This window comes from Sturnus vulgaris, chromosome 30 (genome assembly GCF_052056855.1).
Source record: "Sturnus vulgaris isolate bStuVul1 chromosome 30, bStuVul1.hap1, whole genome shotgun sequence".
Classification (NCBI taxonomy): Eukaryota; Metazoa; Chordata; class Aves; order Passeriformes; family Sturnidae; genus Sturnus; species Sturnus vulgaris.
In genome coordinates, this window is record NC_142272.1 from 482,031 (window position 1) to 498,759 (window position 16,729).

Below are 16,729 nucleotides of genomic sequence, written 5' to 3' on the forward strand. Positions count from 1 at the left end.
GCAGAGTGTGCCCTGGGTCAGAGCTGAGCCTCCCTTTCCTGGAGGAGGGAGCTGATTTCTGCTCCCGGGCAGGGAAAGGAGAATTAACACTCCCAGAGCTGTTAATCCCTGACAACCCCAACATCTCCGTGCTTTGGGACGCACCTGAGGTCCAACGGGTGGAATTTCACCCTGGCAGGAGCACAACCCAAAATATAAACACACTTTCTGTCCTAAAAATTTCCAGCTACAAAGAGCAAAAAAAGTAACAACAAAACAGATCCAACAGCGGGCATCCAAAAAAAGCCCTGAGGACTCCATGGAGACCGAATAATAGGGAGTGGGAGTGGGCAGGGAAGGCTGAAATGCCAACACCCCGGTCCTCCCCCCGGTGCCTTGGCTCCGACCACGTCCCCTGACTCCTGGAAATGGCAGAGGAATGTTTTGCATCTCAACGAGCACAATCTCACCCTGCTCTGCTGCTTCCCGGCCAGAGCTGGAGCTGTAAATGCCGAGGGGTGGGATCTGAAGGAGAACGGCCGGGCCAGGAGGGCGTTAATGAACGCGGTTAATTACAGGCAGAGGTGCCCGCTCCGTGCCCGGGCATCCCCGGCTCCCGGAGCTGTAATCCCCGCTGGAGCTGCTGGCTGTGCTGGCAGCAGGTCACCCCGTCCATCTGTCACAGCCCGGCCGAGCGAGGGCTCCGGGAGGGCTCGGGGGAGGTGGCTGAGCCCCACGGGCACCAAAACGCTGAAATTCCCCTGCAGGTACCGGGCAGGTACCACCGGCAGCGGCTCGTGGATGGGAAGTGCAAAAGCTGCTCTTTCCAGGCACAAAACTCCAATTGCAGCATCGTGTCACAGAAATAGTGGGCTGGGAACATCACCCTGGGCGGGATCCAGGGTTTCAGAGTGTTTGGGATCTGGGAACCTTCAGCCTGTTTGAATCTGAAGCTGTTTGGGATCCAGGCAGCCCCACCTAATCAGGATCCAGGGTTTCAGAGTGTTTGGGATCTGGGAACTTTCAGCCTGTTTGAATCTGAAGCTGTTTGGGATCCAGGCAGCCTCACCCTGATCAGGACCAGGGAGCCTCAGTTTATTTGAGGTCTGGGAGCCTCAGCCTGTTCAGGATCTGGGGACCTTCAGTCTGTTCCCAGATCAGGAGCCAGAGTGTTTGGGATCTGGGGACCTTCAGCCCGTTCAGGATCCACGGAGCCTCAGCCCGTTTGGGATCCAGAGACATCCAATCCCCTCAGGGTGTGTGCAGATGCCCAGATTCCACCACCTCCCCTCGTGGGCCAGAATTCCCGGTTCCCCCTCGCTGAGACAATGCCACAAGAGCCAGGCTGGCTGGGCAGGTGCAGGGGAGGCATTTCCAAAACTGTTCCACCAAAACCCTCGGGGCAGGAGAAAGGAGGAAGGACACAGCGAGGTCACCCCAAAGCCTCTCTTCTCCAGGCTGGACGATGCCAATTCTCCCAGCCTTTCCTCACAGCAGAGCTGCTCCATCCCTCTGATCATCCTGGTGCCTCCTCTGGATTTGCTCCAGCAGCTCCAGCTCCTCCCTGTGCTGGGACCCCCAGGCAGCGCTCATCAGATGATCATCATTAATTGTTTAATTAATACTCGTGGTGTGACTGCGTACTTGGCTTTTTCCATGGATTAATGCTGGATTTGTGTCCCTTTTCTCTCTGAGCAAGGGAAACTGCTTCAGGGAAAAGGAACTTAATGTTAATACTTGCAGAAAGTGGCCTTTAACTCCAACCTCCTGCTCTCTGTGGAACCCCAGGGGAGACAGGAATCATTTTCCTGGTGCTCAGCCTCAACCTGCACAAACTGGACCCATTCATGGCCATTTGTTTTCCCCATAAACTTCGTCCCTAAAATCCCAGAATCCCGGAGGTTGGAAAAGATCACAAAATCCAAATTGTGACTGATCCCCACCGGAACACTGAGTGCCATGCCCGATAGTTCCCTGGACATTTCCAGGGATGGCGACTCCACCATGTCCCAGGGTAGCTCCAGAGCCCTTTCCATGAAACAATTCCTCCTGAATGTTATGGAGGGAAGTTCTTCTGAGCGGTGCCACTGCCACACCTGCACATCCGAGCCCTCCATCCCTGGGAGAGGCAAACCCACCTCCCTCCGAGCACATCCCGGAGCAAGGGAGGCTCCAGGACGAGGGAACAGGGGCTTTAATCACAGCTGACACCCCTCAACCCTTCCCAGCGTCCGGGCCCATCCCGTACTCCCAGTCCCACCCCTCAAAGTCCCCGTTCCCACCCCTGATCGCCCTTCCCGCACCCCCAACCCCTCAGCGCCCCAAATCCCCTCCGCTCGGTCCTCCCCTCCGGCAGGGGGCGCTGCCGGCGGCGGGCGCGGGCGGCTCCTCCCCGGCGCTCCGCGCGCCGTGCGCGGCCGTTTCCGGTTCCGCTCCCTTTGTGCGAGACAAGATGGCGGCGCGGGCCGGGTTCCAGTCGGGGCCTGCGAGCGGCGGCGGCGCCGGGGCCGCGCCCGGGGCCGCGCTGGGCCCGGGAGCGCCGGGCGGGGCGGTGCGCATGGGCCCGGCGCCGGGGCAGGGCCTGTATCGCTCGCCGCTGCCTGGAGCCGCCTACCCGGTGAGGCGGGGCGGCACGGGGCGGGGCGCGGGGCCGGGCGCGGCGGGCGCTGACCGGGTCTCTTCTCTCCGCAGCGCCCCGGGATGCTGCCGGGCGGCCGCCTGGCGCCGCAAGGCCCGGCCATGGGTCCTCCAGGGTACGGTGGGAGCCCCGCGGTGCGGCCCGCGCTGGCGCAGGCCGGGCTGGACCAGGCTCGGAAGCGGCCGGCGCCGCAGCAGCTTCAGCAGGTGCAGCCGCAGGCGGTGCCCAACCGCAACCACAAGTAAGGCACGGGGGACACGGGGTGAGGGCGCATCCCGGGGCTAACGGGGACATCCCCGGCTCTTGGGGACATCCCGGGGCATCCCCAGACAATGGGAGCATCTCAGGGTAGCAGCAATGTCCTTGGGCAGAGGGGACATCCCATGGCTGCTTTGGGGTTTGGGAGGAATTTCTTCGTGGAAATTGCCAGGCATGGGAAAGGGCTGCCCAGGAAGGCGGTGAAGTTCCCATCCCTGGAAATTTCCAAAGAATGACTGGATGTGGCACTCAGTGCTCTGGGCTGGTGACGAGGTGGGGATCAGGCACAAGTTGGAAGGGTCTGGAAGGGCTTTTCCAGCCTCAAGGATTCTGGAGTTCTCGGCCATCCTGCAGCACTCAGGGGGCTGAAAGGTCCTGTTGGGTCCTTGTGCATTACCCTGGCATTGGAGGACAGGCAGGGCTGAGTTTATGTCACATGCCTGCATCTTGATGTAATGCTCCAATGAGAATGATTTAAAATCATTCTGGATTTAAAATGCTGTTCCTGGAAAAGCCAATCCAAAGTTGATCGAGGCTGGGGGGACGCTTAGTGTTAGATCCACCTTCCCAAGGGATGAACCCGCTTTCCAACAGAGGTAATTCCCTTCCCGAGTGCTCAGAGGGGTGGGAAGCATTGAGATAACCAGTTAGCCACACTGGAGCAGGGCCCAGCTAACTGGGGAGTCACTGGCCAGTCAGTGCTGCAGGTTTGTGAGTGCCCAAAGCCGTTCCCATTTTCACTCCTGCTTTGCCTCTTGCCCCTGTCAGCGCCAAGAAGAAGAAGATGGCAGATAAAATCCTCCCACAGCGGGTGAGTGGGACACAGGGAAGGGCTCAGGGGGAGGTGAGGGCAACCTGGAGCACTCTGGGGAGCTGATGGGAATTCCCATCCTTGCTTGGCCACAGATCCGTGAGCTCGTGCCCGAATCCCAGGCCTACATGGACTTGTTGGCCTTTGAGAGGAAGCTGGACCAGACCATCATGAGGAAACGCTTGGATATCCAGGAGGCTCTGAAACGCCCCATCAAGGTAGGGGAGTCCACGGGTTGTATCCAGGCTTTGGAGGCTCCTGAGTTCAGGCAGCAGGAGGGCACTGAAGGATAATGTCCTGTGAGTTTGGCATATCAGGGGTCCCAGTGCTCTGGACACAGCCAAGGACTGGGACCAGCAACACCTCTGTCTGCTCCAGGAGAGGGGGGAGCATGAGGCAGCTGAAAGCATTGAGCTGAGTTTTAGCAAAACCTGTGCAGAACAGATGGCCCTGAACAGGAGAATTAACGCTGAGCTGATGCTTTTTTTTTTATAGCAAAAGCGAAAGCTGCGAATTTTTATCTCCAACACCTTCAACCCAGCCAAGTCAGACGCAGAGGATGGCGAAGGAACCGTCGCCTCCTGGGAGCTTCGGGTGGAAGGACGGCTGTTGGAGGATGTAAGTGGGAAATACCCAACCTCAGAGGAGACTGTGGATCTGGAATTGGCAATGAAACCAGTTTCCTAGTGTCTGAGAGCACAGCTGGGGCTTGATATCCTCCTTCATCTCTGTTTTCCAAGGAGTCTGATGGTGACGAGACCGAGAGCCCAGCTTGGAGACCGATGGGTGTCCCCATGGCAGGACACGAGTTGTCCAAAGTTCTTAGAGTTGTGAGAATCACTGGTGAGAGCAGCTCAGTGGCACTTGTGTCCCCAGCTCTGAGAACCAGGGCACTGGCATTGTACGTAACTGCTGAGGGGTTTAACTCCTGCGAGCTCATCTTTAACTCCAGTCTTTCCCTTTCTGACTTGGAAACTTGATTTTTGAGCACACGTTGGTGAATTCAGGTGTTCAGAACTTACAGGAGCTGTCGTGCACGGTGGCTGTGCTTGAGTGCTGAGACTTGCTGCCCTAACCCTCTTCCTCCCTGTGTTGCTTGCAGTCTGCTCTGTCCAAATATGATGCCACCAAGCAGAAAAGGAAATTTTCGTCCTTCTTTAAATCTCTGGTCATTGAACTTGATAAAGACCTGTATGGCCCTGACAATCACCTAGTAGAGGTGAGCTGCTTTTTGCTGTGTTTCCTCTAAAAGTGGGTTTGTGTTTCAGCAGGTGGGGTTTGTGTGTCGTTTGTAATTTGGAAGGTGGGAATCCTTGAGGCTCCTGGGAGCCAGGAGCTCTTGAACTCTCACTTTGGCTTTTTCTCTCACTTGCTGAAGGTCAGAACAAATATATTGACTCTTGTTTCAAACTCTTAAGTGGGAAGGATTGGAGCTTTCTCTAATTGGGTGGGATTTACTGGCAAAGCTTTTGGGTGCCCAGCAGCAGGAGCAGGGGGAATCGTGTGTGGGGTGGAGCTTCTAAATTCCCTCTCACATTCCAGTGGCACAGGACTGCTACAACTCAGGAGACAGATGGGTTCCAGGTGAAGAGGCCAGGGGATGTCAATGTGCGCTGCACTGTCCTGCTGATGCTGGATTACCAGGTAGCACAGGAGGGGAAAATTCCTCCCTGTGGGGGTGGTGAGGCCCTGGCACAGGTTGCCCAGAGAAGCTGTGGCTGTCCCATCCCTGGAAGTGCCCAAGGCCAAGTTGGATGGGGCTTGGAGCAGCCTGGGATAGTGGAAGGTGTCCCTGCCCATGGCAGGGGGTGGAATGATATTTCTTCCCAACCCAAACCATTCCAGGCTGAGAGCAGCAGTGCTGGACATGCACCATTACCTGTGTCTGGGGTTGCCTCACCTCTCTGTGCTCTTTTTTTCAGCCTCCCCAGTTCAAACTGGATCCACGCCTGGCTCGGCTCCTGGGCATCCACACCCAGACCCGGCCCGTGATCATCCAGGCCCTGTGGCAGTACATCAAGACCCACAAGCTGCAGGACCCCCACGAGCGGGAGTTTGTCATCTGTGACAAGTACCTGCAGCAGGTGAGCGAGGGCAGGGCTGGAACAGCAGCACCTGTATCAGTTTCCCTGTGTGGGCAGCTGGGGGTGGCTGCACCGAGCCCCTGCTCCTCCCTCAGCCCCGTCTCTGTCACAGATATTTGAGTCGCAGAGGATGAAGTTCTCTGAAATCCCACAAAGGCTTCACGCCTTGCTGATGCCCCCAGAACCGATCATCATCAATCATGTGATCAGGTGAGGCTGCTCCACGTGAGTTCCTGTTTCCAGGGAGGAGTGGGAGGGAGGGAGGGAGGGATGGATGGATGAGGCTGGCACAGGAGGACAGTGTGATATGTCCTGGTTTTCAGCAGCAGTTCCCGTGTTCCTTTGTACAAGAACAGCCTCCTCTCTCATTACCACATCCCTCTTCCAAAGGCACTCCCACATCCCTGCTGTCCTTTGCTGTGGGTAGAAACCTTGGAGCAATCACTCATTTCTTTTGCTGTAAAGCCATCAGTGGGTTTTTGTTAGTTTTGGGGCTGAGGCTGACAGTGGCGTGGTTTGTCCCTGTCCCTGTCTGCAGTCTGTCTGCTGCAGCATCCCAGAGGAGCTGCCTTTGCTGCTTTCTTGAACTTCTCCCAAATTCTGCCTTTTTTCTGGAGCTATTCCCTGACTTTGGCTTCTTGTGGCTGTCCCCAGTGTTGACCCAAATGACCAGAAGAAAACAGCCTGCTATGACATTGACGTGGAGGTGGACGATACCCTGAAAACTCAGATGAATTCCTTTCTGCTCTCCACAGCCAGTCAACAGGAAATTGCTGCTCTGGATAACAAGGTAGGAAAAGCTCCTTCAGGTCTGCTCTCCTTGTTGCTGGGCAGAGATGTGTCTCTGGACAGGGCAGCAGTGCTCTGTTGTTTGGAAGCTGCAGTGGGATGAGCTGTGTTTACAAACCTGTGGCTGTGCCTGGAAATGTAATTTTTAAAGCAGATAGTCTGTGGGGAAATCGGTAATATTTAGAGCAGGAAACTGAGAGCTGAAAATCCTGTTAAGTGTAAGTCAACCAGAGAGTGTAAGAATTTGCCTTTGTGTGTTGGATCCCTTGATGTTTCTGGCTTCTCCCCTGTTGAGCAGTTCCATTCTGTATTCGTCTCCTTCAGATCCATGAAACAATTGAGACCATCAACCAGCTGAAGACACAGCGTGAGTTCATGCTGAGCTTTGCCCGAGATCCTCAGGGCTTCATCAACGACTGGCTCCAGTCCCAGTGCCGGGATTTGAAGGTAAAAGCTTTGTCGTGTGTGGAAGGTGGTCCAGTTCACACCCTTCCCTCATTAGAATGAGCTCCCACAGAGAGAAGGAGGTAATTTCCTCCTTGGAAAGCGAGGCTGGAATTTGAGTCAAGCATAAGAAGCTGACCTGAGATGTCTGTGAGGAAAGAGAAGGGGGTGGGTTTGCTCAGCACAGCCAGATCTGTGCTCAGCACTCACTGAGCTGTTTGCCTTTGTGCTCCCCAGACAATGACTGATGTGGTTGGGAATCCCGAGGAGGAGCGCAGAGCCGAGTTCTACTTCCAGCCCTGGGCGCAGGAAGCCGTGTGCAGATACTTCTACTCCAAGGTGAGTGTCCCTGGGCAGGGATCCCTCTGTGCCTGTCACTCCTTGGGGCACTCGGTGCTGGGGGAAGGTGGTGGTTGCATCTTGGTGCCAGTTTGAGCTCACCCTTTCCCAGCTGGCTCCTGCGTTGTTAACTGGGCTGCTCTGGTGCTGCAGCACCCGAGGGTGTTAATGCTGCAACTCTGCTCCTCTTGCAGGTGCAGCAGAGACGGCAGGAACTGGAGCAGGCCCTGGGGATCCGGAACACATAAATTGCTCTGCTCTCCCCAGGCAGAAGCATCACAGCTGTTTGTGGAGTCAGAGCTGCAGAGCTCACTGTTCCAGCTCACTGAATCCCACTCCGGCAGCGAGGCCCACGTTATTCATCCTGGCATTGTCCCTGCTGGGACATGTCCAGGACACCTGGAGCGAGCAGACAGGCTCCAATGAGCACACATTTCTACCTGGTTTTTTTCCTGACTGTTGCCTTGTCAGTCCCAAGGCTTCCACGAGGATCCCCGTGACTCCACACTGCCCGTAGTGTCCCCGGTAGCCAGAGTGACTACAGAGCCTTCTCTCAGCCCATTCCTCCCCAGCCAGCATCTGGTTGGGTGCTCAGAGCTGGCTCTGAAGCCTGGCTCTGCTTTAAGGTGTGGCTGGGGCTCTTGCCTGCCACGTTTTACAGCCCGTGCCAGGCGCTGTGGTGGGCAGGATGCCGTGAGCTGACATACCTCCCTGCCCTCACCCCCTCCTCGGAGGGCGCTGCTGCACTGGGCTGCCTCATAGGTCACTCTCCTCCTCGAGGAAGTTACTGAACTGTGTAGAGAATTGCTTCTTCCCTTCTCCTTTCCTCCCTGCCCCATTCCCTTCGTGTTCCATGATGGACTGTCCTAGGCTGGGATCACAGGGGGACGAGGCATTGGCTTCCTGCAAGGATGTGGAAGCGTTGGAGTGATGCAGCGCTCTGCACTTCAGACACCTCCAAGTGGATTCCAGCGAACCTCGTGGCTGCTTGTTTTCCCTGGAGCAAGGAGAGGGGATGCAGCAGCTGCCTGGAATTCTGCAGGGATGGTGTTGTAGGCTCATTCCTTTGGGACAGTTGTCCTGTGTCACTTGCTGTGGGGACCAGAGGCTCCTCCGTGTGGGTCCAAGGGTGTAACAGGACAGTTCTTGGAAATGGACATTTTTCCAAGCATATGTGAGTTAGCAGGTGTTTCCATGCTGAAGCTCCTGTGGTTTTTAGTCAAGTTTTTAGGCTGTGGGGCTGCCATAGGGCCCAGCATGGTTCAGGAATGTACAAATAGATTTTCTCCACTGTGAGGAGTAGCAGCCCCGATGCCTCCTCCTGGAATGAGTTAACTGGTGGTCAGGCTTAGGAGAATGAAATGGCTCCAACCTGACCCCGATCCCAGTGTTTCTGCTCGGGACTATAATGCAAATGGACTCAGAAGCTGGTCTGACTCTTGGAATAGCTGCAGGATCATGTTACTGGTGAGCCCTCACCCAGCTCAGCGTGGCTGGGGAGGCTGCTGTGAGTTGGAGCACCTGGGTGGCCCTACTACTCCTTGTGTCTGTGTTACTACATGTCTGTGAGTAATAGACTCTCGACTTCCCCTGTCCTTTGCCCTTCTGAAATGCTCCTCCGTGGTACTGGGGTGAAGGTCTTGGTGCTGGAGAAGCAGCCCCTGACTCCTCAGGGTATTCCCACAGGAGGGATGCTGAGTCCTACATAGGCAAACGTAGCTGTTGCAGAGTAACTGCTTTTCTTAACTGAATATTACGGTTTTTTCCATGGACCAAATTTTTTTTTTTTGTACTGTATCCTTGTAGACGTCACCCAGTTTTAATAAAAGACTCCTGTGAAGGAAGCTGTCCTCCTCCTTCCATGCTGACAGCTTGCACTCTCCCAGCTGCCATGGGAGATGAGCCTGGTGACTCCCAGGGAAGGGACAGGATTTATTATCTCTGCTTTCTTCTTCTTTTCAAAGCCACTAGGGTTAAATGACTGGAAAGAAAATGTTCTTCATATTTTGGCCTTTTATAGCGAGCCCTTTATGGAGGGATCTCCCAGCCTGTAGATTTTGCTAAGCCTTTGCAAAGTGCTTTTGTGGTAAACAAAGTAACTTGAGCACAACTGGAAATCCAGTGGCCAGTGCTAATAAATCTTGAACTGCCCCGTGTCCACTTAGCTGGGTTGTGACAGCCTCTTGGACATCCCAGGGGAGTAGGGCAGAATTTGAAGGAAACTGTAGTACCGTTTACATACAAGGGTTTAAAATTAAGCAAAAGGGGATTTATTCTCTTCACCCTGCTTATTTATAGAACTGTAAATGCTTTACTGCAGACTTGGGAGCCCCTGGGGCAAGGGAAGGATCCTGTGTGAGAAGAGGAAAGTGCTGCTGTCTCGGGGGCAGGAGTCCTGGGGCTGCACCAGGCGGTTCCTGCTCCTTCACAGGGGGAAATGGCACTTTTTAGCAAGAGGGGGACAATGAAATGCTTTTGTGCAGAAAGGTTCAGCAGACACGAGTCACAGGCCTCACGGGGTCTGCAGCTTCCTCACGAGGGGCAGCTCTGATCCCTGCTGCTCTCTGGGACACTGACAGGACCCAGGGGAACGGCTGGAGCTGTGTCGGGGGGATAGGGATGGATATTAGGAAAATTTTAGTTCTTTTCCCCCAGAGGGTGCTCAGGCACTGCACAGGCTCCCCAGGGAATGGTCACAACCCTGCCAGAGCTCAAGAGGCGTTTGGACAGCGCTGTGGAGCACAGGGTGGGATTGTTGGGGTGTCTGTGCAGAGCTAAGGCTTGGACCCGCTAATTCTTGCGAGTCCCAGCTCACTATATTCCACGATTCTGTGAGCCCTGGTTGTGCGGGATCCGAGCTGCTCCAGGGCAGCGCTTTGCACCTGCCGAGCACCGAGCACCGGCCGTGCCCGGAGCCGGGTGCCCGGTGCCCCCGGGGCGAGGCGGGGCCGGGGGCGGGCCGGGGCCGCCCCTGCTCCGGGCAGCCTTGAAATAGAAGAGACGGGTTGCGAGCCCCGCAGCAGCGCCCCGCTCCAAGCACCATGGGTGGCAAGAAGGTTTGCGTCGTGGGCTCTGGCAACTGGTGAGCGCCGGGCACCCGGGTCCCCTGGGCGAGCACAGCGCGGTCCCTGTTGTCCCCTGTCCCCCCCACCCTCGGTGCCAGCCGTCCCCATTCCTGCGGGTCACAGCGTGACCTGTGGTGCCCCAGTGCCCACTGCCACGGCTTCCCTCTGCCCTCGCAGGGGCTCGGCCATCGCCAAGATCGCCGGCAGCAACGCAGCTCGGCTGAGCACCTTCGAGAGCCAGGTGAGCATGTGGGTGCTGGAGGAGGAGGTGGGCGGCCGGCGGCTCACGGACATCATCAACACGGAGCACGAGAACGTCAAGTACCTGCCAGGGCACAAGCTGCCTCCCAACGTGGTGAGTGTGGGCTGCCAGCAGTGTTTCCGAGGGGCAGAGATGATGGCTGGGCTCTGGGTGTGAAGGCAGAGGATGCACCGGGCTCTGTGGGGTTGTTATGCCCTCCCGCTGACCTTCATCTGTGCTTGGATGAGCTGCAGCCCTGGCTGCTCTCACCTTTGCCCCTGCTCTGGCATCCCACAGGCTGGGCTGGAGGCCATGTGGCTGCCTCTGAGCTGGCATCATCCCACTCTGCTCCAGCCCCTCTGCCCTGCCAGCTCTGGCATTGTGACTTTGGGCCCTTCCTTCCCTTCCAGCTTCCCAGTCCCTAACAATAGTCATTCTCTATTCAGGTGGCAGAGCCAGACCTGCTCAAAGCCTGTGCAGGTGCTGATGTCCTCCTGTTCGTGGTGCCCCACCAGTTCATTGGCAAAGTCTGTGACCAGCTCAAGGGCCACGTGAAGAAAGACGCTGTTGGGATGTCGCTCATCAAGGTGTGAGCAGGAGCAGCACTCGCCAGGGAGCTGGGACAAGGCAGGGGAGATGGGAGCAGCCTGGCTTGGAGTGGCTGCTAAGGGAATCCAGGGATTTTGGAATAGAAATGGGCAGTGGGGGGAAGAAGGGAAGTGAGGGCAGAGTGTTCGTGGGGATTTTGAGGTGTTGGTGGAGAAGGGTGAGGGCATATGGGGGATCTCAGGTGCTGAGGGGAGCAGGGCACAGCTCTGCACGTCAGGATCAGTCAGAGCACTGCAGCACAGGGAATGGTGGGATTGGGGTGGAGTGCAGGTATCCAGGAGGGGCAGGTGCTCATGGCCTATTTGGCAAGGTGGTGTTCAGTCAAAGGTTGGACTCAATGTCCTTAGAGGTCTTTTCCAGCCTAATTGATTTAGTGATCTCTGTCCTTGGCTGTCTCTCAGGGCGTGGATGAAGGACCAGATGGGCTGAGGCTGATCTCAGACATCATCCATGAGAAACTGGGAATAGAAATGAACGTGCTCATGGGGGCCAATATTGCCAATGAAGTGGCAGAAGAGAAGTTCTGCGAAACCACCATTGGTAAGGAGCTAACATCCCTCCTCATTAGCAGCTTTCATTTGTGATGAGCAGGGAGAGACAAAGGGCAGGGTCTGGTGCAGACTCCTGCTGCCTTGGGTGAGCTGGCCCTGTTCCCTGGGAAGACAGGACACCCCACAGGAGCTGGCTGAGCTCATTCTCAGGGTTTGTGATGGGATCACTCGCTCCATTAACAATAGAGCTGTGTAGATAAAAGTTCCTGCCAGCATGGACCCAGCACCAGGCAGCTGCCTGGCACAAATTAAAGGGGTGGGCACTAAGAGGCCCTTTAGGAATAAATTCTATTCTTGATTTCCTTGGGCTTCACAGGATGCCCACCTGGATCTCATGTTATTGCCAGCCAGGGCTGCTTGGAAGTTCATCTGGTGACTGTTCCAACATCCTCCACACTGTTGGGGACTGTGCACAGAGCCAGAACAAACAGAACTGTTTGCTTGGTCAGAAGTTGTGGCATTCGAAGTGTCTGTTTTATTAAACAACAGCAAACACACTGGGCAGGAGGCTGGGGAGGTGGAACGGGGCCCACAACCCCTGCGAGCACACAGGACCCTGCAGGGACAGGCAGGACAGAAAGCTCCAACCTCAAACTTTGAAGATGCCTTTAACCTACTGAGCATTCAGAAAGTCATTTCTGTCTTGCCTGACACAGCAGCAGGGATTGTCTCTGGGAATGCCAAAGTTGAACATTGCTTATCTGTCAGGCAGTGTGTGCATGGCTTTGTGTGGACCTGCACGTGTTTTGCAACATCTATTGGTTGGGCAATAGGTTCCTTTCAGTGGACGACCTTCAGGAGAACATGAGCTTACCTCGTGGTCTTCCCCATCACCTTCTTCCTTGTCACTTTGTCTCCTCAGGCTGCAAGAACATGAAGCACGGGCAGATGCTGAAGGACCTGATGCAGACACCCAACTTCCGTGTGTCGGTGGTGCAGGAAGCTGACACTGTAGAGATCTGTGGGGCTCTCAAGGTGGGCGTGCAGGGCTTGGTGAGCAGAGCCTGGGGCTCTGCAGGGAGAAGGGATGATGGACACTGGCACAGACAGCACTTGGGTCACACAGGCTGCTCATGGATGCAGCTCTGAGCTCCGTTGGGAAGAGATCCCTCCACGCTGCCGTTGTTTTCCAGAACGTGGTGGCCGTTGGAGCTGGTTTCTGTGATGGCCTCGGCTACGGTGACAACACAAAGGCTGCTGTGATCCGCCTGGGCCTCATGGAGATGATTGGCTTTGCCAAGCTCTTCTGTAAGGGCCCTGTCACCCCTGCCACCTTCCTGGAGAGCTGCGGCGTTGCCGACCTCATCACCACCTGCTATGGGGGCCGCAACCGCAAGGTCGCCGAGGCTTTTGCCAAGACTGGGAAGGTGAGCAGAGCTGGAAGCAGAGCTGGAAGCAGAGCTGGAAGCAGCTGACACTGAGACTGTGGATGAAGCTGTGTCAGGGAAGGTTTAGGTTGCATATCAAGCAAAAGTTCTTCACCCAGAGGGTGGTTGGGCACTGAGACTCCCCAAGGCTGCCAGAGCTCAAGGGGTGTTTGCACAACGCTCTCAGGCACAGGGTGGGATTGCCAGGAGTTTGACTGGATGATCCTTGTGGGTGCCTTCCAGGATATTGTATGATTCTATGATCCCTACATCAACCTGGTGAGCAGGGAGGGAGGTGATCCCAGTTAGCACTGTTGGATCTGTCTGTGCTTGGCTAGAGCTGCAGCCCAGCCCCAGGGCAGGAATGTGGTGCAGCAGCAGGGTTGCAGGTCCAGCTCCTCACTGCTGGGTTGTTTCAGTCCATCGAGCAGCTGGAGAAGGAGATGCTGAATGGGCAGAAGCTGCAGGGTCCCCAGACATCTGCTGAGCTGCATCGAATCCTCAAGAGCAAGAATGTGGTGGAGAAGTGAGTGCTGGAATCTCTGTGCTTCGTTGGGGTGGGGTTGGGACCTTTTCAGGAGCAGCAGGAGGGGAAGGCCCCCTTTTCTGCACTGCCCAGTCACAGCAGCTGGGCAGGAGGTGCCTGTTGGGTTGGGCACAGTGCCATTGGCCCACCTGCTCCTGCATGCCATGACAGAAGTCGAGGTGCTCTGACTCTGCCATCTGTGGTGACTTTTTTTTTTTCTGCCCACAGGTTCCCCCTCTTCACTGCTGTGTATCGCATCTGCTACGAGGGAAAACCTGTCACTGACTTCATCACATGTCTCCAGAACCACCCTGAGCACAATTAAGGGGTTCTGCCTGCAGAGCACAGGCCCTGCTGAGATGTGCTGAAAGCTCCTGCCCACACCAATCTGATCTGCTGCCACAGCCTTGGAAGGAGTCTGGGTCTCCTGGGATCCTCTGCAGACTGCTGGAAGAGCAGAGGTTCCCTTCCCCAGCCCCAGCCCCTGCCCTGGACACTGAGCCTGGCACAGAGGTACCTGCTGGCCTCTTTCTCTCTTTGAAGGGTTCGTTTAATTGCTGCTGCTGTCTAAGGTCTGCCCTGAGCAGGGCTGAGCATCTTCCTCCTTCTATTTCCTCACAATGAATTCAGCTCTGGGAAGGACTCTGCCAGGCCATCATGATAGATAAGGGCTGGGCACTGCCTGGGAGGGAAAAGAGTGTCCCAAGTCCTCCCTTTTAGCCCCATGGGGCCACTCTGGGTGACACCAGCTCTTCCCTACCTGCTGCTGCTTTTGCATTCCCTGTATGGTGGAGAGAGCACAGTCCCCTGCCAGGCTCCATCTGGTGAGTGGAGCTCTCAGGACTTCCAAAGGCACTGAGGATCTTTCTAAGCAGCAACAGCACAGACAATGGCATTCCTTGCCACCCAGGCATGTGCTGCTTTCCCCCAGCTGGTCCTGCTGAGCCAGGGATACTCTGGAGCTTGTTTATTTAGAGCTTTTGCTCTCTCTATCAGACCTGGCCCCAGCCCTGGGGAGCTCCTCTGTTGTCACAGGTTTGCCTGTGCTAATTCCATGCCTGCTGACTTCTCTCCCTGTCTCAGTTTGTCCTCTGGGGCTTGGCACTGCAGGGACCAACAGCCCTGAGTCTGCTGGTGTGACCCCTGCCTTGTACCTGCACAGCAGGCAGGTGGGTCACCACAAGGCTCCTGAGTCATGTTGCTGTTAAGTAAATGCTCCACAGCCACACTTTACCTTCCTCTGGCTCGCTTCAGCCTGTGCTTTAGACCACTCTGTGCTTCCATGTGTGGCTTTCCAGGAGCTGAGGAAGGAGGTCTCACACTTTCCCTCATGTGGGGATGCTTCAAGCTGCCCAATGGCACAGGGGCAGGAATGGGCATATGATCCACAACAGGTACATGGAGATGTCCATCATCACAGGACAGCAGTCTTGGGCTTTACTGAGCCTTTGAAATTTGCCCCTTGTGTGGCCAGGTGCCACGTGTCCCTCTGCTCCTCTGCAGCTGGTGGTGTTTGCTCAGGCCAGTGTGTCCAGTGCTCACTGATCCTACCTGGGCTGGAAGGCTGGAATGCTACAGGGCTCCCTGTTCTCCCCCCGTTCAAGTCCCAGAGCCAAGAAGTCTCTGACCAGCAGTGTACCTTTAAATTAACAATAAACGTGAAGAGGAGATGGGAGATGCTCTCTTTGTTCTGCAGCTCCAGTGCGTTGCTGTCACTGGGTTGGTGCCTGCTGGACTTGCTGAGTGCTCAGAGCAGGGCACTGCCCGTTCCCTCCTGGCTCTGCACCCTCCTGTGCTGTCCCAGAAACAACAAGAATGTCCCTGTAGGTCCCTGTTTAGCCACAACGTCACACAGTGTCCCACTTGCTTTGTCTCAGCAACAGTTCCACGATTAAAATTTGGCCGCAGGACTATGGTGGGTTGGGATTGCAACATTGAGCCGGGTCCAGAGTCCTCACCTGGGGCCTGCAGGAGGCAGGCCAGGACCCCACTGTGCCCCACACACCCCAGGCCTCCCCTCCTCTGATGTTTGGGCTTCCCAGGACACGCTGTGGGATTTTATTCATCTCTTCCCAGCTGCTTTTCCCAGACTCATCTTGTCCCTGTGTGTCTTTAAAGGAGCCCCGTACTGAGTGACCTTTCCAGGGCTCTCAACCCTCTGCTCGGTGTCTTACAAGGGGAATTTAATCTGCTGGCACTGAACTTGTTTCTGTGCCTTTTATTAGCCACGTTTTCTCAGCAGGCACTCCGCGACCTTTAAATTCAGCAGAACTGTGGTGTGGGGGGAGCCAACACGGCTTCCTCTGCTGAGGAGCTTTATTGAGCTTGGAGGGAGGATAAAGGAAGTCCAGCGTGTTCCTGCAGGGCTGGCACGACTTGTAGCTCTCTTTGTCTTCAAGGGCTTCAGGAATCCAAGTGTTTGGATTCCCTCTGCTCCCTCGCACAAACTCCTGTCAGCACCTGCTTGGAGCTGCAGCAGAATCCAGCAGGGATTTGTGTTTAGCAGGGAGATCCCCTGCGATGGAAATGCTTTGTGCATCCCCCTTGTCCGTGTTTCTCTGACCCTGGAAGTGCCCAAGTCCCTTGCTGAGTGTCCCAGGTCTGATGTGGGAAGACCGGCACACTGATCTCTCACTTTTAAACACACCACACTGGAGCTGGATTTCCTGAGCTATAAAAAGTTTTCCCTTTGCCATTTGGAATTATGTTCTGCAAGCTCAGCACATCCCAGTGCCACAGCCCTGGGAGCTGCTGCTGGGGGAAAGAAGGCATGAGGAGGGGAGAAAGAGTGACCCTGGCAGCTTCAGAGCTCGAGGGAGCCCCGGATCCAGCAGGGCTGGGCCAGCAGAGTTCAAAGGCTGGGAAGGAGCTCCGGGAGGGGGGAACAGGAGGGGACTTGGGGAAGGAGGCTCTGGGCTGAGGGCACACTGGGACACGGGGCAGACACCAGGATGGGTCTGGGATGGCACTGGGAACCTCAAGAAAATACTGTGACCTTCGGGGAGGCACTGGGACCCTCAGGGTGGCA

The 16,729-nt window shown here is 56.0% G+C and overlaps 2 protein-coding genes across 2 annotated transcripts; both read left to right on the forward strand.

Annotated features, from left to right (window-relative positions):
• Positions 1-2,428: 2,428 nt before the first annotated feature.
• On the forward strand, positions 2,429-9,186 carry SMARCD1 (SWI/SNF related BAF chromatin remodeling complex subunit D1). Its single transcript, XM_014892474.2, has 13 exons — positions 2,429-2,596; positions 2,671-2,858; positions 3,644-3,686; positions 3,782-3,904; positions 4,182-4,304; positions 4,789-4,905; positions 5,229-5,330; positions 5,609-5,770; positions 5,883-5,980; positions 6,425-6,560; positions 6,884-7,006; positions 7,241-7,342; positions 7,537-9,186. The coding sequence occupies exons 1-13, from the start codon at positions 2,432-2,434 to the stop codon at positions 7,588-7,590; spliced, it is 1,536 nt and encodes a 511-aa protein (XP_014747960.1). The 5' UTR covers positions 2,429-2,431; the 3' UTR covers positions 7,591-9,186.
• A 309-nt stretch (positions 9,187-9,495) lies between these two features.
• On the forward strand, positions 9,496-15,376 carry GPD1 (glycerol-3-phosphate dehydrogenase 1). The gene is made up of 8 exons (XM_014892495.2): positions 9,496-10,424; positions 10,585-10,762; positions 11,095-11,235; positions 11,659-11,797; positions 12,671-12,783; positions 12,942-13,175; positions 13,595-13,701; positions 13,930-15,376. Exons 1-8 carry the CDS (start codon positions 10,384-10,386, stop codon positions 14,024-14,026), a joined length of 1,050 nt encoding a protein of 349 aa, XP_014747981.1. The 5' UTR covers positions 9,496-10,383; the 3' UTR covers positions 14,027-15,376.
• The last annotated feature ends 1,353 nt before the right edge of the window (positions 15,377-16,729 follow it).